The sequence below is a fragment of the Manis javanica genome, chromosome 8, assembly GCF_040802235.1.
Source record: "Manis javanica isolate MJ-LG chromosome 8, MJ_LKY, whole genome shotgun sequence".
Taxonomy (NCBI): domain Eukaryota; kingdom Metazoa; phylum Chordata; class Mammalia; order Pholidota; family Manidae; genus Manis; species Manis javanica.
The window spans coordinates 61,748,837-61,772,987 of NC_133163.1; the positions used below are offsets into that span (position 1 = coordinate 61,748,837).

Consider the following 24,151-nt stretch of genomic DNA (forward strand, 5'->3'; position numbering starts at 1 on the left):
GCTGCCTTCCTCATAGGTCCCCTGAACTTCCCAAATGGACAACGTGCCCACAAGTCATCACGTTCACCCTTGTCCTCGACTGAAAGAGGAGAGCTTGGCTGTGTGCCAGCAATACCATGAGTCTTATTACAGGGTGTTTGGAGACCTAGAAAGCAGGCTCCAATAATAATACTCTCCATTTTCCATCAGGCTTGTACAACTTTCATAGCACTTTTACTGCTATTGTTTTTATTTCTCAGAAGAAATGACACAGCACAAAGGTAAAGTGGGGGCAGGTAAAAAGTCCCTTCCACACCCTGGGCTCTGTGAGATGTGGTCCCTAGTGTAGTGAGAGGTCAGACACCAGAGCTGGTCCTCAATCTGCCGTCCTCCCAAGCTCCAGTTCTGCTTCTGTGCCATGAGGGAGAATGGTAACATAAAGGCATTTTTCTCTCCTTGTAAAAGAGAAAAAATGAGGGGAGGAGGAATTATTTAAACACACCTCACTCATGCTGCAATCACTGCATTGTTTTTCCTGTTGAAACACCCTGTTGGTTTTTAAATCCCTTTAAACCCACCCGGCACCTGGATGGCCCAGATCCAAGAATTATTACCAAACCCTCACTTTTTATATTTAGCCACATAGGAGTTTCTGTGATGGTATCTGGCTCTTGCTTCAGTTGAAAATCTCAGAGCTTCCAGAAGTTTTCTTCTTTTGTAGAAGCTAGAAACATGCAATACTCAGAACTAATTTTTTTGTTTTTGTTTAATTAAGCAGGATATGGTTCCTCCCTTTAGTTCTCCTGCTGGATAAAATAGTATCATGGCACTGCCCTGGATTGTTCCTCTGTGAATCCTTCTGAAATATTGACCAGAGAGAGGGCAGGGGAAGATGGGGGCGGGTATTGGGGTCTCCATCAGAAGCTTACGGTTTGTGAGATGACCTCTCTTCAGGGCAAGAACTGAGGCTGGAAACATAATGAGAACTTCCAGCAAATTCATTATAACAAAGCCTAATGTGAGCTCACTGGGCACAAAAATAGGCTGAAGGAAAGTGACTCCCACATAAGACCTAATTAAATACTTTGATGTCAGAAAGTAGAATAAGGAGGGGTGGAAAATCAAATCAGACCAAAGTGAAGGGCCTAAATTCAAATGGAAAGAAGACATATTTCCGTCTCACTCTCTCTCTCTGTCTCTGTGTCAGTCTGTCTGTCTCTGTCTCTTCTTTTCTTCCTTTGCCATGAAGGAAGAATAAGATGTAGGAACAATGGGCTGTAATTTCTTCAGCCAATTAGTCCGGTGACTTACTACTGTTCATAATGCACAGAATGTCACAGGCTGCTTTGCAGCCTCCCCAAGTCGGTTTGTTAATAACAGGAAGCTAGCACTTCTCAGTACAGTGGATCAGCTACACGTGAAAATAAATGCAAAAAACCTGGAGGGGAATAGCAGCAGACCGAGAGTAGCCTTGATTTAATTTAACATTTGGGGGTCCACACACAAATGAGCATTTTAGTAGGTTTCATGGTGGAAGTTGCTGTCATTTGTAAAATATTCTGGCCAATTAGCTAATAGTGTGCTTGGATTTCTCCTGTTTTGATACAGTAATACTAAGTACATTGTGAAGCCCAATTATACAAATCATCCCCATATGCCATACCAGTCTTTCTTTATGAACTGTGTTTATAAATCCTGTGTGAGGAAATGTGTACTTCAGCAATTTAGACCATGTGTAAAAACATAGCCAATGGGATTGTCAAGAAAACAAGTTCCAGCCTAGGAAATCCTAATGTGTTCCGCTGGAATAACAGGAGGGTGCCGGGGGTGCAGTGCTCTGCCTAAATACATAGTACTTTGGAGTGTTTAGCCGACTTAGGGGCTTCCGCTTCCCTCTCTATTATTTTATTCTTCTTTTCTTTTAGGATCCAACCTTGGAGTTTTTGAGAAAATTTGGGATTGGTCTTCTCTCCGGCACAATAGCCTCAGTCATTAACATCCCTTTTGATGTTGCCAAAAGTAGGATTCAAGGGCCTCAGCCAGTTCCTGGAGAGATCAAGTACAGAACCTGTTTTAAAACAATGGCAACAGTCTATCAGGAGGAAGGGTAACACCGTCTTCTTTTATTACATGTGCAAGACCCAAGCATGTCAAAGCCATACTGTACTTCCATGTTGATGAGAGCCACTAAGCCCTCCTAAATTGGGTGTGTGTCTGAGAAGCTCTAGGGAATAGATGTCACACTTCATGTGACAACACAATAGTGAGACGTTGGCAAAACATTCGCACACCGTCAGGAACCAAGAGCCACCATCACACAATATGTTGCATTTTGTCCTAGAATGCTAAAATGAATTTATTGCTTGTCAGTCTGCATAATATGCTTTTGTATAGAATTTACCCTATTAACACATGGGCAGGAGAATGTCTTCTAACTGTAAATCTCATCAAAATGTCACCTAATTATAGTCCCCTGGGAGAATTAAACATGAGAGTTCTATGAAAGTTGTTTTCATTTAAAAATTTAAAGTATGTGCCTTTTCCTGCTGTTTTTTTAAAGTCTTACTTTTGTCTCCTCATCCCTCCTCACCCAGGTCTTATTCTCAAGTAAACAAGTAATACTTCATTATTTTGATCTACACTGCATCATAGTTCCTTATGTGAAGACAGCTCTTTTAAATTCAATTACAAAAGTCATTTTGTCCATATACACAGCTGTCTTGAAAGTAAGACTTGCCTTGAAAGCAAAAACCATCTCGCTGATGAAAGTCGTATTTCTGATTGAACAAGATCAGCATAGCTTGGGGAATAAAGAATTGATTTAACTCTTTCCCCTCCTCCCGTTTGCCACAGAGAATACTTAGCCAGATACAGCCTGGTGCGGGATGTCATTTCAAATAAATTTTTTGTAAATGCTGGGTCATACTCTCAATAAAGCTGAGGTACAGGTCCATTTTATTTTCAGAAGAATGATGCTCTTTTCCTTCCGGTTACAGGATTTTAGCTTTGTACAAAGGTCTGCTTCCCAAAATTATGAGACTTGGACCAGGTAATGATGTTTTTATTACTTATATCCATCCATCTTTCTTGTTCTAGTTTCCCTTTTTTCCTTATCTGTGTCTATCAACAACATAGTTTATCACCCTGTGAAAGACAGAAGCTTTGAGGATGTAATGTTGGCTGTGACTATTAAGATACTGAAGACATCCATTAGAAATGTTCTACCTTTGTTTATAAAGCATTATTTATGGTCTTGCTGGAGGCTGACAGAAGCCAAAACCCAGCGTAGGTCAATAGGAAAGGATCCACAGCCAGTTGGAGTTTGAGTGAGCACTGAGGTGTATGTAACAGAGTGGCTTCTGGCAAAAGGGGAGGATTCTCACTGGGTGAGCCCAGTAAAATTTTTCCTGGTGCCCCTAGTTCATTCTTGCTCCTGCCTCAACTTCATTTCAGCAAGAGCAAAGGAGGACAGCTGGCCTCCAAGAACAGCAAGGGCCACCCATCTTCACAGTCACCTCCGGAGACTGGCAAAGCTGCAGGTAGCACTCACTTCCCCGGCCTCTGTCAGTATGGTGGTGGAGGCTCCTGGCTCAGGGCCTTACCTCAGGACGCCAGCTCACAAAAACCAGCTGCCATTCCCACAGGGAGAGTCAGCTGCCTCTATGTAAATAGATAAGAAAGTAACTGCTGCAGAATCAACCACCTGGGCAAATAGTCTTGGAGAATAAGCAACCTTGTGAATAAGTGCAGAAGTATGCACCAGACTACACATACTTTTCACCAGGCCACACTCACCTACTTAGACATCCTGGTAATCTTCCTCAGAACCTTCCCTCCTCCTCTCCTCTCTCTCCTTCCCATTCCTCCCTTTTAACAGCAATGTCCTTCTCCCCTACCACACTCACACACATGCACATTTACCTTTAGATCTCAACCCAGTGCACCAGCGTTTCTACCAGCCTGAGATAGGGAAAAACTGTCTGTAAGTGAAGCTGGTGAACAGTTCACACTTCCAAGTATTTAGAAAACACTGCCACAATTCCCAGTCCCTCTATCCCAACCTTTCTAGGCTTAAGTATGGATTTTGCTTCATCTGTGAGATTCAGACCTGCCTTCTATTAGTCATTGGCCCGTGTGTAAAAACAAACTTAAGAATAAGGAATATTGATGATTTTGTGCAACTCTCTCAGCAAATAGGTGGTGTTTTCCCTTCACCACATGGTAAGAACCTGCTAGCAGACCTAGTATTAAAGAAAATCACAGGACTGACCCCAATCCAACCTCCTCAGGATGGAATGGGCCTGAAAAGGGTGGTGACTGGGGAGAGTTTAGCTAAAACAGTAATTGACTAGAACGTTAATCCAAAACTCTTAAATAATCTGACCCCACATTTTGTTAGAGGCTTGCAAATGTTTAGCTGGCTTTTTAAATGTTTTTGTATGAGGTGTTCAATACAATGGAAAGGGTTGTTGTGAACATACCATCCAAGCTAAACAAAACTGTGAATAACTGGAAATCTTATTCAAGGACCTAGTCTCCACTCTCATTCCAAACATGCAAGTCCTAGCAACTTCAAAGGAAAGAAAGGCCAAGAGAAGGTATGACTTTTGAGTTAAGGATAAGCTTTATTTAAAAGAGAGAGAGACAGAAAGACAGAGAGACAGAAACAGTAAAAAAGAAAAGGAAGGTGAACCTGGAATTTTCAGCCTTGCTGTGACAGGAAAGTATATTATCTTATTTTTATAACCCTAGCAGCTGTATGTGGCTAATGATCAGGTACCTCCCATGTAAGGTTTAAACTCCAAATATCACTAGGCTGAAAACTAACCCAATTCTGCATGTTTTTGTCTTACACTGTGAACAGCTGAAAAGAGTAAACACAACAATTACACACATATTAACAACCCTCTATAGTGTGTCCCTCTTTGTTTTCCAGAGCACCAAGAAGGCTATAGAAGCTGAGAGGGGTATAATAGAGTATCTTCATGGGTTAAAAATGAAAATTACAGGCACATAATTATCTTTGGCATAAGGTTACACAAACATATGCAGCCTGTAGATTAAAAAAAAAAAACACATGGCAGTGTGTACAAAATAAGTGAAATCAAAATCAAGTTCAATTTCTTTCCATCAGAAGTCAATCTTCTGTTCATGCAGCCAAGTCTTTTCTAAGCTGTGCTCAAGGTATTTGTCCACATTTTGATTTTATAATCTTTTTCACACAGACATGAGGGGATAAATAGAGATTATCTTGAAGGGCATGGGACATAGGCTATTTACCATATCAGACAGAACACAAAATCCACCACATACAGATGCTTCTCCTGATGTGTAGGTGTTCAGCAGCATCGGCATCTATTTTTCTGTACCATATTCCTGTTGGCATAGTACATAGCAAGCCTCTGCAGCCAGATGTATAACTCTTCTCTTCCAAGACAAATGGTGGTCTTATGATACCTAGTTCCCACTGCCACATTTTCAAATGCAATCCATTTATATCTGAGGTGGATCAAATGAATGAAAACAAAAGGATCTTGAAAGCCAGCTAAGTTCTGCAATACAGATTTTTTAAATATCGAGCAACTATTTTTCACATTGCAATCCAGTTTGAAAGCTCTACGAGAAAACCAGACTCATCTGTCAAGCACCATCTTAGAGATTTCCTTTCGTGAACACAATGACAACAATGATAACTGTCAACTGAGAAAGATAAAATCCTTTTCCTGCATAGGAAGAATCTAAAGGTTCTGTTCGCAGGAAAGCCACATGCCCTTAGATGACCAAATGTGTCTATATTTATTTACTTTTAAAAATTAGGAGTGCCTGAAAAACAATCTGATGAGAATGGTGAAAGTTAACCGAAACTCATGGGGGAAAAAAAATGTATCTGGAGACTCAAGGTGGTCTTGGTTTTGCTCTGAGAATTTTCCACAATAGTTTAACATCTCTGTATTGGAGCTCGAGAACCGATGATCCCCGACAGCCTCTGCCCAACAGCTGCATGGGGCTTCGTGGATTCAGAAACCCAGTGGGAAAGATGACAATGTTGCACTGAATTCCAGATTTAAAAAAACAGCTCTTTTCTTTTCTAGGTGGGGCAGTGATGCTACTGGTTTATGAATACACCTACTCATGGCTTCAGGAGAACTGGTGATTGCCTATGAAGTGTTTTCCCCCTTTGAGATAACGGATATTTGCTATACAGCATCATGAAGAGAGATTATCAATTAGTGAAGCTGGTGCATTTATAAATTAAGTTATATACAAATGTAAAGAGGAAAATAGTTCAAGAACAAAACCTACTTTGATACTTCAGAAATTATCCCTACACAACTTGCAACTATAGTTTTGGCCATATCCATAAAACTGTGAAAGAAAAAATTAATATGAAGCAATGAGGTATAGAGACTGAATATACAAAAATAGCCTAGAAATCAGATGTATTTCATAAAATAAAAAGCAACAAATATTTTTAAACTTATATTCTTCTGATCCTGCTTCACCATGAAATTTCATTGTATTGATAATTATTTTTACCCAAGAGTCCAAGAAATGCTTAAAGTACAAAAAAAAGTTAAGCCAAAATTTAAAGTTTTTATAAGGAATTAAATTCTCCCATAAGAAATTTTAAAAGCACAAGGAAATGTTTTTAAAGTGCACTAAAATGGCTTCTTAAAAATGTTGAATTTTATGTTAAAATTTAAATCTCTTGGCTTTCTTTAGTAATAATACACATCTCAGCTGTATTTTCCTAAATCTACTTTATATTTTGCACTGTTGTTTAAAGCAACTCAGATTTTTAAATCATGATATTTGAAGTCTTTTATGACAGATAGAAAACATGAAATTATAATTAACTACTTTCCTTCAGAAAGTTCCCTTTGAAAACAAGTTTTGTGGCTGAAATGTTCCCTTGTTATATCACAAACTGGAGCCACCCCGTGGGCCCATTTGTGTTGACTGTATTTGCATCCAGATATCTTTGTTTAGAACTCTTATCTATGCCATTCTTAAACAGAATGTTTAGTTTTAAGTGACAGCGTCAGGAGTGAAGTCTTCTATCTACAGTGGTAAAATGTATTATGAAGGGAAAAATATTTCAAAATAAAAGTACATTCTTAGCATTTCCAAAGATTCCTGTACTAACATGCACTCCAAATAATATCTCCTTAGCCTTCATATAACCAACTTGATTTTACATCTGCATCCTGAAATTATGTTACTTCAGTAGTGAAAGTCAATAAAAATACCTGCATATTCTAGATGATACCTGTCCTTAACTACTACTATGGAATATTTCTACTATGAGGCTATGTCACTGGAACATTTTGAAAACAAAAAATAAAAGATAACATGGTAATTATTATTTTTTATTAATTTAGAGCATTTGAAGTATAAAAATAAAGGCTTTTTGACATACTGTATATATATATATACACAGCCTTCAGTTGTACATCCTTTCCAACATGTTTTTTAATTTATATTTCAGCCCAATATCAATAAGAGGGTCATTAAAAGAAGGGAAAAGAAACAAGAGAAATAAGAATGTGTCCATTGTACAACTGCATTCTATCCTTGCAGGTAATACTACTGCATCGCGGGAGTGAGCACGGCCTGCAAAGAGCCCATGAAATTGAACCTTTAACCTCTCCCTGTGGATGGTGTGGAAACAGATCTCTGAAGAGTGCACTAGCCAATTTAAAAACAACGCTTTTACCCCCCTAAGAAACAGAGGAAATATGTCAACACTAACCCATAATAATAATGTTTAAAAATCAAACAATCCTAAGCCCATGTCCCATCCCACTTTCCTTCTCTTAGTTTTAGAAGTAGCTCTAAATCATAATTTGCTTTGAGTAGCAAATTGTATTTGGGCTTTCTGTTGTCTTTTTAAAGGTATTCTATGTGAATTCGCTATTACTAGGGAAACAGGTAGGGAGAAAAAAGAGGAGGAAAAACTTCTGATACCATTAACATTAGATTTTTTAAAACACAAGAACCAGAAAAAAATTATAAATAGTATAGCAAGAGATTTCTTAATTTAGATAAAGAAAATAACATTTAGTTGTGTTTCCATTACAAATGATTGATCTCTTTTTAAAGACTCCGAATAGCCACCTAAAAATATCTGTTGAGGAATAATTCCGTACCTTATGTCAGTTTTTCTGGAAGGCAGGAGAGTCCCTGTACCGTACGGTTTTAAAGTCTCCACCAAAATATTGGACTGGTATCTTTGTTCCATTCGATTTATAGTCTATTTTTTCACCGGACTGGGAACTCCAGATGTCAATAGGAGTTTCACAAGATCAAAGGAAGACTATGGCCCTGAGAATTCATCTGCTCCTTCTGCTTATTCTTCTCCTGAAGTTATAATCCTCTGTTTGTAGCACTGAATTTCGGTTCCTTTAGAAATAAATGCAGTTCAAAGCTCTTTATAAGATATCTGCTGCTTGAAAAAAGCAGTTCCACGAACATAACTTGTGTGTCAGAAATCTGCTTACTGTTTATATCCTAGTGATCTGAGAACCTAGGTAATCTAGCCATCTGAATTTTAAATGAAACTCATGTGACGGAACCTGATTGCGATGTAGGCTGTGCACAGCACAGATAGGAGGAAATCAAAATCATCTAATGAACGCGTCGGTAACATCCATATCTAGTGATGTGCCCTTTGAGTTATTGCACAGAATTAATACCAAAACCCTACAATATATTAATTTTCCAATAGGTGAACTGTACCAATGTCTTACAGGCCTATATTGCCAAGGAGGAAAATCTTTCTAAACAGAAGAGATTAAAAGCTGTAGAATTTTGCCCAAGAAAATCAAATGTTTTAAAATGCAACACAAAATCACATGCTCACACAAATATCTACCCGCTACCCTCACAGCTCTGTGATTAGCATTAAAGTGTAAAACAAATTGGTCTAGAAAGATTTATCAGTTAAACTGTCTCCTGTAACCCCAGAAATGAATAAAGGGAATTTTTAAAAAATTAAATAGCGTTTGTATTTCTAATACCACCACCAGTTTACCTATACATGAAACATGCTTCTGTACAACAATGTAAACTTCACAGCGAGCCATTTTTACATTCATTTAGAGAATTTTCCATTTTCTTTAAGTTACAACATAATTTTGGGCTGAGATTGCTGAACACACAGGTAAGCCAACAATAACAGTACAATTTAGTTTCACAGTGGTTTTCTTAACATAAAGTTCATTTTAAGTGTCTTTGCAAAGCATTTCACATTAAACTTAAGTTTCTAAGTGACTTCCTTCAGAGCTTTCTTGTTCAGGTATTTTCCACCCTCTTGTCTTTATATGCTTGGCATGTGTGTTGTTTGATTGGGATACAAAATGGGAGGCTGGCTTGTTTTATGTTTTTTGAGTCCTCTGCTGTAGAAGATGTCCTTCATAAGATGTTGAAGCCTTCACTGCACACACAAAATCTGGGGCAAGTCCAGGTCCCGGAGCCTGAGCCGCCCACCACCAAACAGAGACAAAGACATTGCCAGAAAGTCACCTTGCAAAAAGAAAGAAAAAAATAGATAGGGGTGGGAAGAAAGGGATAGCCCATGGAATGAAAACACAAATGCACCAGCCAGAGTCCATATTTACAAACCAATAGAAAATATAAACATTGCTGTATTTGGAACCATGTCAAAACACCAGGAGGAGCTAAATTCAGATACCGCGTGTGTTACACATATATTTTCCAACAAAATAGGTCATCTCTTAAAAATAAAGGATCATCATGTCAATTATTGATTGGTGTCCTAATGATGAATTAAGGCTTATTTGGTCATCTTATTTGATTAGAGGGTGTAGTATAACTTTTTTCTCTATGTATTTTCCTTTATTGATTTTGCAAAATCTCAACAATTGCACATTTCAAAAGTTCAGGTTGATTTAGAATAAATATACACATGTGGTTTTACCAAAGACTAGTTTTAAAAGTTCCTTAAGCCCTTTGAGGGGTGCAGGTTTCTTTGCTATGTTAAAACAGTGTGTGGGCAACACAAATGTCTCATTCAATCCTTAACATCGTTTTGTTTTTAAATCCTAAAGTCATGTCAGGTTTTCTGTGAAAGAGAAGTTATGGCAAGAAATATTTAAGTGTCATCTGCACAAAGGATGTGAGTCCATAAAGCCAGCTTTCAAGGCAGGAGGGTTGGCGGGCAGGAGGGGTGGGATCCGAGACCAGGGAAGGAGGGGGCGGGGGTGAAGCTGCTGCGGACAGAATTTCCCATCAGAGTGCGGAGGCCGTGACAGAGTGACTACCTTCTCTGGCTGCCTGCATTCCCTTGAATGCCAGCGACGCGGGAATGTCACAGTTGTGGGGGGACAGTGGGGTCCCACTGGCATGTTGCCACCCATGTCCAGCAACATAGCCAGAAGGAGCTGCGCTGTAGGTCATGTAAGGCGACACTTGGGCCGGGGTAGGGTAAGGAGCCATGCTGGATGCTGACACGAAACTGCTTACAGCTGGGAGACCATTTGGTGCCTAAGAGGAATAGGAAAGGAGAAGAGCTGAAAATAATCACATTATAGGAGCTGACATTTCTTAGAAGCTTCATAATGTGAGTTCTGACTAGTAGTGACTCACAATATTGACTCTATTTTCTGATTTTTTAAAGACCTGACCTTAATTACATTCCAAATGCATTCAGCCTTGCTCCTTAAACAAACAACACCAAAGGACACAACACTATTCTTCCCACAAAAGTTTTGAGGAGGCTACAAGCAGAAAAATTCACAGTATTTACTTTTGTTGTTTGGAATTACATATAGGAAGGAAATGCAAGGTGAGGAAATTAAATACTCTCAGATTCTGTTTAGCTATCCATAAGCCTTTGTCAGCCTTCCCTGTACCTCCGTTTTGTTTGGCTCTTGTTGAGGCATTTGGGACGGACCTGGCTGGTGTAGCTTTCCTTTCCAGTAAAGAAGGGCACAGAGTGTGGGCTGTCACTTAGAAACTCAAAATGAGCACGACCTTTGTTAAGTAAAATATGGGCTGCGTTTTAAAATGTCAAGTTGAAATGCACAAAGGACATGCAAAATCAGGCAGTTTGTCTTATAAGGATTTTTAAATGAAAATTGGGGGTATTTTTTTCCAGAGCTATTTTATCAAAAAGGAAACAATCACAATATACAGAACTGCATATGGGTGGTTTTGAAATTGGGAAATTTGCTCGCAAAGTTTGGGGACCCTGTGATGTGAACTTTTAAAAGCCACATGAATTTAAATGTAAAATCTTAGTTTGCAAACAAAATGCAAGCAGCTCTGGCAGGCAAGTCTGCCCCAAAACCAGTGTTCTTGCAGCATCCAATAAATTGTTGTTCTTATCATTACTATTAATAATACCCAAAACACCCTAATTTGTAATCCTGATTCTGGCATGAACACCCGTCATCTTTCTTCAAGTAACTTAATTTTTCCCCTCAACTTCTACATGATTTAGAAATAAAGAGTAAGTCCTGTTTCCTGATAGTGATGTGAATGAATTAACATATCAACATATATCCTAGTGAAAGTATAATGTAAAAACTAGAATTAGTAGTAGTAAAACCAACTTAATCCGTAGAGGTAAGAACAGCAGCATTTGTTAATTAGATACTTTTTCCAATTCAGTAGCAACCTGGAAATTGTTTTCTAATTTAATTCATTTGGTTATTATTTTTACCTCCACATTTATGAGAATACAATGGTGGGATCCCAACAACAAATTTCTCAGTTTAGAGAAATACGGAAAGTAGAATATACATTGGTATGATTTAACACAGCTCATGGATTTCTGAAAAAATAGGAATAAAGTAATGGGATTAACTTTGTGTCCTTGATATGTAAGAACATACAAACATACACCTTGTGTTCTGTTTATCAAAGTGCCTGTTCTTTGAAAAATGGGGAAAGGGGAAGGAAACAGATTTCTTGAGTGTGTCCTATGTCCCAGGTGCCAAGAAATAGCCAATGTATTTTATGGAATAATGATGACTGATGAATTGTAGCTCATTACAAGCTAGGGCTCATAATAATTACAATATATAATGAGTACAACACAATGTTCAACTGAAATTAAAATGTAGTACCAGAGTACCAAAAGGTGATCCTGCATTTATTTAATGAAGAAACCATTGCATATCGGTATTAAATATAAAGGATATCTTATCTCTTTTTTATATGCAATAATGTAGATTAAATAATGTAGATTACCCTATGTCAATTGGCAAGTCAATGGCTAGGTGTTAAAAGAAGTTATCACCCCTTTCTGACAAAGGGTCCTCTGTAGCAAATCTTTTAATTGCCCTAGACAATTAAAAGATGGACACAATTCAAACTAGAGCATCTTTTGAGATAACATCTGATAGAAGATTCTTTCTTCTGCTAGAACCCTGTTCTCATTGTTAGATCCTCATTCAGTTTCCTAACTTCTAAAAAAAAAAGAAATTCCCCCCTTTTCTGAGAATGGTTCAGAAGATACACACATTAAGGCTCTCAGCAAATGAGTATGAAAATTGCTATCAAATTGCAGAAGAAATTTAGCGTTGCATAGAGATTATAATTATGATCATGTTTATTTAGGATTTTCCCAATAACCTATAAAAAATTAGTTTTGGAAGGAATTGTTCCAATTCAGTTATGGAAAGGTGTCCTCATCTGTATTTGGCCTCTTCTTTTCTAGGTAAATTAATATTTTATACTATTGATGCTAATGTGCACCAAGAATCATAAAAGAAGAATGTTAAGAATAAAATGTTAAGGTTAAAATTACTTTAAAAATAATGAAAACCTTTGCTCATTTCACAGGTACATAAGGTTAGAATATTCAATATTATACATGACAGGAAAAATGTTCTAGTTATCAGAAAGAATGTATGGCTGAATTCTATTTTTTATCCCAGCTAAGTTTTTCCTGCCCATTCTTTTTTCTCTGTATTTTTTTCTATCATCCAAAATTACAGTTCCCTCTGAAATACTTGCTTTATCCTTTCCCTTCACCCCCTTGCCCTTGGAACCATTGCTTCCTCATGTGCCCCCTTTATCTGGGACTCTTCAGCTATTCTGTTGCAATGTCTGCAATCCCCTCACATGGACCCACTTCTTTTCTGCCCAGAAACGTCCTCCCTGAGAAACCAAGCCAGACTGGTCTCTCATCTTAGATAATGCTCCTGGGATTTAGAGGGAGGCAGACATTGGATTTAGGCCTGTGTTGCCTTCAAGAGCCTTACTTATTCCATCACTACATGTATTTATTAGGTGTGAAAACCACACTAGTATTTTTTCCCCGCATTTGTCCAATATCTCATATTTAAGGCACTATACTTGCTTATATGGTATTAATACTATTAGTTTTAGATGTTTCAAAGTTTTCTAAAATCCACAATATATGTATAGAGTCGCATTAGTGCTGTTGTCCCCTCTGTATTGCAGAAAGGAAGGAGAGGAAGGGAAGCTCAGAGAGGTTTGCTTGGTCGTTTCATCTTGCAGGAAGACGCGAGGGGAGGATAAGGTGCTTGCTTAAAAAAAACAAAACCTTTAAATAGTATAACAATAGCTCTTAGCTTAACCTCGGGTTAAATTATGACCTAGAGTTTGGGTGAAAAAATTTGTCTTAATTTCCCTTTTTTACTTTTAAAGTTCAGATTTAGAAATTTTTAATAAGTGGTATAAGCAAGATGAGAGACTAAACATGTTTTAAAATTACCTGCCACCTTTACTATTCATTCATTCTAGTGACTCAGTAAGCACATCAATTTTCTCACTATTAATTCTGAAACATGATGTTGGTAAAAGACATAAATCTCCACTGGGTAAAGTAATTGTTATTTATGAAGCAGTCACCAAAGGAGTAGAATTTTCCACCGCAAAGGAAAACAACTACAAGTAGCATTAGTGTTTGTTTATTCTTTCCAGTAAAAAAGTATATGACTTGAACTTCCCAAATCTGTTTAATGTTTTCAGTGAAGGGCATGTAATTAATCTGAAAAGCTAGTTAGGCTGAGTAGAGACTACCAAATGTACACCATAAATATGGTTGGGCAAACATGCTAAATTGCTCTATTTAATTGGATTGTAAATATGATTTATAAATCAACCAACATATGGAATCCCCAGAGAAGAGTAAACAAATTTTCCAAATGAAACCCTAGCAATGGGCATGTAATGGAAATCTCATTTTTGAAAATGACTTTACCTAAAGATTCCATAAATAAGACCTCAATCAATCAACCCTGTTTTTGTGTGAATCTTCCATGAAAGCCATGAGAATCCTTTACTCCAAAGAACTTTACAAGGGTCCTCCCTGAGGCAAACTATTGTCTGTCTAATTTTGAGGATGAGATTTGCTAATACAAAGTAAAATAGACCAAAATGCATACCCTGGATAAAGTAAGTTACTTATTTTGTTGGATATTTTTAGAAAAAGAAAGCTTTTATCCTCCGACATTAAAGGAAATTGACCCAAAAAAATAGATAACCTGTAACATAGTCTAGCTAAGGTTATCACAAGAATAAATGAAATCATGTATTTTTATTTTACTTGTTCTAAAATGTTAGATATACAGATTTGCGAGTTTTTTTAAATTCGGGTTTTAAATGAGTATGTTGAAAAGTTGTATTGGCAGAGAGCAAGATTATAAACAGTCTGAGGACAGGAACTTGCCTTAATCATTTCATAGCCCCACAGAAGAGGGCACATCATGGGCATTTCATAATTATATGTATGCTTAAGTTAATGCAGGCTTTTGAAAGCAAAAGATGTGATAACTCTTGCTTAAAAAAGACACACAACTCAGCACCCTTAATCACTGAACAAGCATTACCCTTTAGGTAAGCAAATGTATAAAGCTGTTGAAAAAAGTAATTGAAAAGTATAACCTAGCTAGCCATTTCATTATTTGGTTTATGGTCATTACATTTATTCTCCAACCCAACCCCCAAGAAAATGGAAATGCATTAGTACCTAAATGCTTGTGACCAAGAAATAATTTAGTATGATAAATATCTGATAGTTAGAGGTTGTAAACTAGTTCACAAATTCTGGAAATTGTCTTCTCAACATTCTCTCTCTTGGAGAAAATGCAAGTAACAGTGCCAGGTCCTCTACCCACAACCTTTCATCCTCTCATCAATTCTACCTGGTCCTCCTCTTATGGTAAAATGAGTTTACCTTGGCTTTATAATAAAGTAGATTTAGCCCCAAATAGAGAAGTACTTCACCTAGAATTTCATTCTCAGTATCATAACCAAGAAACAAGAATTTCTCTCTCTTTTTTTTTTTTTTTGGTAAAATAACTTTTCTGTCATTCTACCCTTTTAATTCATTCTGCAATGAACTAGTAAAACAAATCTGATAAAATGACAGTTGTAAATATGGTTTCAACATTCATCCAAAAGGATCTTAATTTTGTTTAGTTATGTTGCAGATCTAAATGTGTCTAGGTAATGGTTAGCTGCTATTTAAATTTTTTTCTAAATTTTATTTTTCCAAAAACATAATGATTATTTATAATCATTAATTTTGTTTTAAGACACTAATAATTAAATGTCGACCAGATCAAAGAATGTTTTTCATAATAAATAACATGATGAATTTCAAGAACTCTCTATTAGTATTTGCCTACAACTGCTTTCTCTACAAAATTATAAATTACTTAACACAGAATTAACTTTATTTGATATGACAAAAAATCCAGTGCAGTTTCACTTATAGTTTCATGAGAACAGTATGTCTGCAAGGACAGCCAGTATTTAAAATAATGCACTAGAAAATTACATTCAGGATTCTGAAACACTTCATTTCAAATACAGTATATCAATGAATGCTTCATAAGAATTTCAGATTAATTTATGTCCCCAAATTCAACCATTTTCACTACTTGTTTAACTGAGCTTTTTCTTAAATTCAAGCATTTATAGACTATTCTCCATTTCTGACATCTAAATTTGTAGCTAATGTTATATTAAACTTGCTGTCTGAGTTAACATACACTACCCAAAAATGAAGATACTCAAAGCTTATAAATCTACTTTTCAGATTACCCTAGGGAACCATATATGCAAGTTTTTTTTCTGTGAAAGTATGCCTAATTGCAAAAAAGTTTTCAAAAATCGCACAACTATTTATAAATTCTTTAAATAAACTGAAGCATTAATTCACTACGTACAATGTAAAGGGTAGATATATTCCAACCTCATGTTCCTCCATGGGGTTTTTTGCCATGCAATTGCATTCAGTCAAGGATTTATGCTTTCAACAGAAGAGAACCACTCATTAGGATCCAGAGAACATTGTTGCCATCAGAATTAGATGAGAGTAAAGATTTTTAGCCCCATATTAAATGTAGGTGAAAAAAGCCAAAATAAATATGTACTCTTTTTCTTCTTTCCCAAGAGGTAGACAATAGGACTTCTGCATGGCACTATAAAATATCCTTGGCAGTGTAATATTTATGTGTAAGACAAGTTTGAATATTCTAAACTGGCATTTTAAAAACAAAAGATAGGTGTGTGTATAGCTGAAATGTGCATAAGGTTCTAATTACTAGCGTTCAGGCATCTTTCTTTGCAGTTTAAGCTGAAAATAGAAACTCTAGTTTACGGTAATCAATAGTACCTACAATCAATTATCAATTCAGCCCTTTGGTAATTTTACAGATGTCTTCTGGAAAAAGATAATGCTTGAAATCCTATGATTCTGAATTCTCAACTTCCTCCTTTGTGTACTAAAATGAAGCTGAGATCATATAATATTGAACTATTTATAAGCATAAATGCCCTAAAAGTATAATATGCAAGAAAAATTTGACATTTTTTTTGCCAAACACTTTATAATTTTGTTCATAATAACTTCCCTTTGAATATTGGTAAGAGAAATGTATATTTACACACACACACACACAACACACCTTACCTTTGTATGTTTATGAGCAAGTATTTAAATTTTTAATATATATATATATACACATACACATACATATATATATATATATATATATATATATATATAATTTTATTTTGAGGGAAATATAATTCCCTTCAAGGAAACCAAAGTCTAAATTCCAGAGTTGCTCGCAAAATGGCACAGCCTAAGTTTATGTGCCTAATTAGCACACCTTCATCGTTAAGCCCTATTCTGATAATTATAATAGAATAACCACTGATTTAATTGTGCTTAGAAACTTGAAGTTTCGAAAATTTACATCATTTTAGTTATCTTACTATATGGCAATGTAGAAGGTTAACACATTGCAATTAAGAACTTTGCAAATTTAAGTTTAATATATTTTTTGGTTCTAGAAAAATATTTAACTTGTTCTCTTGAGTATATAGAACAATACTTATCCAGCCACTTATTTCTTTAATTTGCTTGCTTTTATAAATCTGACAATTTGGTAATTAAATATTTAGTGTATAAAGTGTATATATTTTAATGTTCAGAATATATAGAGTAAATTATTTGAAACTGCTCTATTTTTATTTTAAATTGATCGGTTTAGTTTTGAAGTGTTGGTATAAATTAAGTACTTCTAAACAAGTTCAAATGCTAGACCTATAATTCAAGAAAGTAAAAATTAAAATAATCAAAGATTTTTTATTATGATGCTGCTTTATATATAAACTGTGTTCATCACCTATATGTGGGAATTAGAAACTATTTTTCAACTCTATACTTCATGATGTTATTCCAAGAAATGATGACAATAGAAATTACTGAGCACCTATTGAATTCTTGCTACTATGCTAGGTGCTTTGTATATACTCCCTCTTGTTTGTAACAAAACGCCTTGAAAATTTTTGACTATGAGCTCCCTAAATAAAGTATATCCTCACAAACACACACACACGTTGTTTTTAAAAGTCAATCTCTAACTGCCATTTATAACCACAGGTAAAATTCAATGAATGCTTACTATGTGCCATATGGTTGCATTAACTCATTGAATCTTTCAACCAACATCTCTTGAGGTTAGGACTATTATTTTGCTGTTTTACAGATGAAGAAATGGAGGCTCTAGAAAGTTAAATAACTTGATTAAATGGTGGTGGTACCAGAAGATAGGGGTTCCTAACTATTGTACATAATGCTTCTTCTTTACAAATTAGGGCCCTTTTTATAAAAGAAAATGACAGCCTTTCTTATAATTGCTCATTGGCATTCTTTACCGTAGATACCAATTCAGGAAAGGGCCTCTTTCCTTGCTATTTTCTGTGACATTTTCTTGAGAATGTTACTAATGTGTATCTGACTCTGTTTCAACAAAATAATGGAAAGAAGAGGAAGTGGAAATGGTGTTCGTTAGAGAAAATATCGATTAGGATTTTTTCCCAAGTAAATAAAAGTAATTTCACCTAAAAAGCTGATTTGAACCGATAAAACTTTAGAAGGTTTAATAATTCAAAATAATAAAACGGAAACTGTATATTTTGAGGCTTTGAAATTGGAGTTTCGTAAGAAACAATCAGCAAACTCACCCAGGTGTACTCTAAGAAACTTCCATTCGTTTAAGGTCCAGTTTTGTTTTGTTTTGTTTTTGCATTTTGTTTTGGTTTTTGAGAGCTTTGGACTCCTGACTCCAGCGTGATGATGAATTTAGACTCAAAACTCGTGGCCTTTTTTATTGCTGTAATTGCTTATTTTTTCTCAGGAAAAAGCAAAACAAAGCAAAACACGGGTGTTTTTAAATTTTCTTTCGGAGAGTCGGGGGAGGGACAGAGAGAAAGAAAAACGGTGCACCGCCAGTCCGTATAATTTGAGGTTTTCTCACTAACCTCCGGGGAGATTACGACGTGACCTTTCATCGGGGAATGGTAACTTTATTAAGTTTATCTGGTTGCCTTCTTCTGATTACCGCAGGACAAGTCACACTTGCTCATTTTCGGGGAGCCACGTTCGGCAAATTCCGAGCGTGATAACTCTGCAGCCCGCCGGCCTCCAGGGCCGCACCCTCGGGCGTGCGCTTTGCGGACGTGGAAGCCGCTCGCGCAGCGCTGCTCCGGGAACCCCAGGCCGCTGCCCGGCCTCTCCGCTCCCGAAGCCCTGCCTTGGGTAGCTCTAGTCCCCGCGGCGCAGCGCAAAGGTTTCAGGCGCGGCCTCTCCGCCCCTCCAGGGGCCAGCCAGCCTGGAGGCGCTATCAGGGCCGCGGCTCCGGGAGCCGTCGCCCCTGGCCCGGGTTCCCTGGCGAGGGGTCGCCGCCTCCACCCCTCCCCCGTCAACCGAGATCTGGCGAGCGGCGGCGACGCGTAGCCCTGCCCCTTGGTGGAAGCTCAGAAAGGGACTCGTGTCCTCATCGCCCAAACCCCCGCTGCCCTGCGGCCCACCCGACGGGGCCCTCACCTCCTCACCTGACCGTACTTGGCTTCTTGCTCCAGGGCTCCCTTCTCCAGCCCATTCACCGCGTGCGGGCCGGCGGCAGGGAAGTTGTTGCGGCCCAGGCTGCTCCACTCCTCCACCTTGGGGCTGTGGTAGGGGGAGCTCTCGCTCACTCCTGGGGAGAAGAAGACCCGCTGGAGGTCCAACCCGAGCGTCCCCTCCTGAGACACGACCCGAACGCGCGACTTGTGAGCACAAGGGCTCCGACCTCATCGGCCCCCTGCCCTCAGCCTCCCGGGGCGCCGGGCCCAGGCACGGCCTTTCCGGCTTCCAGCCCAGGCCCCGGGTGAAGTTTACTCGCCCCAGAGTAGGCCTCTCTCAGCTCTCTTACCCACGCCTGCGGGAAGGTTTTTATTTTTTATTTTTCTTTTTCAGCCTGTATTTGATTTCTCCCCTCCTCGCTCCCCCAAGGGAAACGAGTGGAAGGAACCTGAGAGTTTTCCCAAATCGAGGAAAGAACCCGTTAAGTTGGATGCCCTGTTCTTCCCAATCCTGACCCAGGGTCGTCTGGGAGTTGACAAAAATCCTGCATTGGTGAGGACTGAAAAGGGAGAGGGGAGCTTCCTGGCCTAATGGAGCCTGTGCTGGTGCTCAAAGACATCCAGTTAAGTGTTCACTGCACTGTGGAGACCTAGTACTTCTGTCAATAGATGGAGCAAAAGACCTGCAAAAGTCCTTTGCAAACAAGTAACTAAATGATCACCGCACACATGCAAAATGTACATGCATAGGTTTCTGCCTTGTGTGTTCATAATTTAATGTGTGACTACCCTTAATGCTCTATGTCTACATGTTAAATATGTGAGGTTTTATGCATGACTCAAAAAATAAATATGACAATTACCACTGTAAATACCTCTAGTGTTGGTAGTGATGTATACAGAGATGGGGGGTTTTTTTAGTGAAATAAAAAGATTAAGAAAATGAAAGTAGAATTAAGTGTGCTAAAAAAAGGTGTAAAGCCATAGTTACCTTTATGTTCTTAATGGAGTTGCAAAGAAAATTATAGGGTGTAAACTGATTACCACAATACCTAGGAGTGTGCATATGGAATCACTGGCATCTTTAAGTGACCAAGTGCAATTTTAAAGAGAAGATATTTAAAGAGTTTGAGCAATGTATTTTTGTCTTTGGGACCTATGGGTGGAGGACCAGTGTTTTACAAAGCCACTACAACTTGATTATAAATACTTCCATCTGACTGTGCTTCTTAGGGGCAGTCATTTTGTAGAACTGTTCATTTATAGAAATAAACATTTTATAGTCACAGATTTATCAGAAAACAGGTCGTTTAAATCTGGCATCCAGAATCGACAACATCTAGAATGAAGAGTTGCTACTCTCCATATAATCCAATACTTTTACAACTCACATTTGGTCTGATTGTAGAATCCCTAGGGAAGAAAAGTTTTCTTTTCAACTCTTGTCAATCTTTTTTCACTATTCCTCCCCCTCTCCAAAGAATTAGATTGTGTTGCAATTTGCACCAGGAAACCGTGCTTTGGCCCAGAACTGCCAGTCTCTGCCTTTTCAGACAGAAGGCAATTGGTGGGTACAAGCCTCAAGTTATCTTAAGAAATTGAGATCCCCCTATGAGCCCCCATTTCTGCTGATCTCACACTTTCCCATGAACAGGGGCTTCCTTTAAATGTCAGTGAGGTCAGTTTATCCTATAAATCAAGGGGAAACTCTCCAACTAAAGCTCCAACCAGCTCCATATAAGACAAAACTGAGCTTTTAAAAGGATCTTGTAAACTCACAGTCAGAAAACAAGAAGATGTTTAATTACTTGAAAAGATAATTGTGCCAATGTGGTGGCAACCCAGAAAGGCAGGAAATAATTAAAGGCACTATCCCTCCCCCCTTTTCCATTTATTTTTTCCTCTGCACTTTTTAAAACTTTTGCTGGAGAAATTAAGAAAGTAGGCTCTTTATATCTGCATTATTTCTGCGTCCAGGAATTTAGATCTGATTTTCTTTTCTCCTCTAGAAAGAAGTTAACACCGGTTTGTTTGTTTTGTGTTGTGTTGTTATAATACACAGTGAAAGAAAACAAACTCAGGTCTCCTGCAGTAGCCAGACTGAGCAGAAGGGTTCGGAGAATCGTTCTTAACAAGCAGAAAAGACGCTCATGACACAGCAAGGTCAAGGGTGAGAAAGGAAAGGAACAATGGGGTAACACCACTGAAAATGTGCAACGACTAGATGTCTACTCGCATTCCCGGGGACAGGGAGACCCTAAAGGGAAGCGGCAGGCGGAATGGGAAAGAAGAGAGGACAACATGAAATCGTCATGCATTTGACTCCCTCAAAGAGGTGGTTAGTACCACTTCCTAAGATACGTATAGTGAAGTCTGTTATAGTAAAGGGGGAAGAGGGAGGGGAAAGAGAGGGAGAAATAAAGCAGAAAATTAGTCCCAGAATGAGCAACGGGAATTAGTCCCAGTAACATGCAAGTTACTAGTAGTAACTTCGGGACCTCCGTTTCCGAGGAAAATGAAGTGAAGCATAAGAATGAAACCAATTAGGTGACATTTGAACTTCCTGCCTGAGCAAATTTGACCTGATTGCCAGAATCCAAAAAGAATACTGCAATTTCCATAGGGTGCCCGACTCCTCACGGCCGCGTCTGATGCCCAAACTAGTTGCCCGCAGCGGTGTCTGCAGCCGGCAGCCCCACGCCGCCTGGGCCTCCCGGGCTGCTCCCCAAGTCCGGCTGGGGCCGCGCTCTCCAAGTGAGCAAGCCGGTCTGAGGCTGCTGCGGCGCGAGAGGCGGGGGAGGGTGGAAAATGCGAACCATGTGTTGGGGATGGGGGGATGTTATGGGTCTGGTAGTTTGAGATGAGGCAGGAGACTGTGTGTGGCAAGAAAACGGAGGGCATAAATTTCAAGTTAATGAGATCAGGACACTCCCTGGAAGGACTCCTTAGTTTCCAAAGGACAAAGCCTCAGGTGGTAGGATAGATTCGAGAACCGGAGACCAAAAAGACCCCAGCGCGGGTGTGGAGGGGGCTCTGGACGTCCACACGTCCCTCCCTGAGCCCTTACCTTGATCGGTGATGGAGCGAATGCCCAGGATGTCGGTGACGGAGTGGGAGGAGGGCCAGGTGCGGGGCATGGCAACAGAGCCGGGGATGGCTGGCACCCCGGGCGGCGTGGGCACCTTAGCCGCGGCAGCCGTGATGGGGCTGGGGTATGAGTAGATGTGGTTATAGGGCAGCGCCGGTTGCGGCGCCGGCTGGTGCTGCTTGTAAGAGTCGTAATGGCCCTGTTGGGCCAAGTTGCCGATTTTGTTGCGTAGGATGCGACTGATAGAGCTCACCGAGGGCACATTGTACTTGTCACATACGCCGTCCGCCAGCAGGCGGTCCCGGATCTCCCAGGCAAAGATGCCGGGGTCCCTCTGCTTGTAGGTCCGGATGTGCTTCACCACGGTGGGAGTAGTGACCCGGGGCTTGCTGCCCCCGATGGCTCCTGGCAAGATCGAGCCTGTCTCGTTGTAGCGCGCTAGAATCTTGCTGACGCAGCCGTGCGAGACCCGTAGCTGGCGGCTGATGTCACACGGTCTGATGCCCAGTTGGGCCAGTTCCACGATGCGAAGCCGGATGGCGTTGGGCAGCGGCCTCCCGTTCACGAATACTCCTCCCAGCTGGTTCACCTCCCCAAAGGCTGGCTCTGCAAAGGGGACAGGGCGCGCGGGAACGCGCACCCGCAGTTTGGAACAGTAGCTTGACACTCGGCCTCTGCGAGCGTCAGGGGAAGGTTGGATACAAAACTACCCAGGACTAAGGACCCAGCTTTCCCCAACCATAAGATCGCTAGCCTTGCCGAACCGCTAAAACTACCGCTGTCGAATCCGAGCCCCTTCTCTTATTACGGTGCTGCCTGAGGCCGCTACAAACAAATAAAATGGTAAAAGGGAGGGCTGCTCCGAGAGTTCAAATGTGTCCGAAACAGGCTAGGAAATCCGGCATGACGCCTGCAAGCGGCTCCTTCTCGCCAGCTCCGCGCCAAAGTTCTTGGGCTCTTCCCCCTTGATCCCCAGAGCCCCGCGTGGGGACTTGCGCAATTAGACAAGTTCTAAGGGAAACTGTAGGGTATTTTTCTGTTTCGGTTGTGTGTATGCGTGTAGATGAAACAAAACTTGGCCCGCCACTGGGACTGCAGGGCTTGCTTGATGCTACCTCTCCCTTCTCTTAAAATCAGAAAATGGCATCGCCAGCAGCCCAATAGCCGGTGTTTCAGACTGAACTGCTGTATGCCGATGACCCTTAGCGTGTTCCTACAACTTGTATGAACGCGAGCAAAGTCAATAAGGAGAGTATGAGCGCTCAGTGGTGCGCGCCCTTGCTCTCCCTCCCTCCCTCGCTCGCTCGCTCGCTCCCTCCCTCCCTTCCCGGCTCTGACAGCGTCCCCCGCCGCCACTCACCCATTGCTCCGAGCGGTACACCAACCGGGCCCCAGTTCCGCACTCCCAGAAAGAAACTTTTCGCACCGCTTCAGTGGCCAGGCCTGTCGCTGCCCCGAGTCGCCGGTGCCTCGGCTTCTCCCCGGGAGGAGGCGGCGAGAGTGCAAAAGTAAGGAGTAAAAGGAAGTCTGTGCCCTGATGAAAGAGGCTTGAGTTCTGCATTTCAATCTAAGCAGCAACGTGGGCTGGCCTGAGCTGGGCCGGGCGGCTCCGTCTATCACTCACTAGGGACACGCCCCCAAAGAGGAGGGTCCGAGGGCAAGCTGCGTAGTGATTGGTGCTTCAGGCTGAGCGACAACGCAGTCCGGGAAAGTCCTTCCGCTGTCTCT

General features: G+C 39.9%; 2 protein-coding genes across 4 annotated transcripts in view; one reads left to right on the forward strand and one right to left on the reverse strand.

Annotated features, from left to right (window-relative positions):
- SLC25A21 (solute carrier family 25 member 21) overlaps positions 1–8,444 on the forward strand; it is a 459,850-nt gene extending 451,406 nt beyond the window's left edge. For all 3 annotated transcript variants that reach the window (XM_073211337.1, XM_073211336.1, XM_037025530.2), the window contains 4 exons: positions 1,905–2,086; positions 2,976–3,028; positions 6,072–6,129; positions 7,561–8,444. In XM_073211337.1, coding sequence (XP_073067438.1) covers positions 1,905–2,086; positions 2,976–3,028; positions 6,072–6,129; positions 7,561–7,564 — 297 coding nt within the window. In that variant the 3' untranslated portion in view covers positions 7,565–8,444. The remainder of the gene's footprint in view (positions 1–1,904; positions 2,087–2,975; positions 3,029–6,071; positions 6,130–7,560) is intronic.
- On the reverse strand, positions 7,337–24,000 carry PAX9 (paired box 9). The gene is made up of 4 exons (XM_017653718.3): positions 23,784–24,000; positions 22,403–23,029; positions 19,327–19,469; positions 7,337–10,485 (listed from the first exon to the last, which is right to left on the reverse strand). The coding sequence occupies exons 1-4, from the start codon at positions 23,785–23,787 to the stop codon at positions 10,231–10,233; spliced, it is 1,029 nt and encodes a 342-aa protein (XP_017509207.1). The 5' UTR covers positions 23,788–24,000; the 3' UTR covers positions 7,337–10,230.
- Positions 24,001–24,151: the final 151 nt, after the last annotated feature.

What these genes read in the sequence shown, in the direction of transcription:
- PAX9 (XM_017653718.3), bottom strand. An exon ending in TCGCTCCATCACCGATCAAG is followed by an intron (nt 19,470 to 22,402) that starts GTAAGGGCTCAG and finishes TCTTCTCCCCAG; the next exon opens with GAGTGAGCGAGAGCTCCCCC. An exon ending in AAGAAGCCAAGTACGGTCAG is followed by an intron (nt 10,486 to 19,326) that starts GTGAGGAGGTGA and finishes TATTCCTCTTAG; the next exon opens with GCACCAAATGGTCTCCCAGC.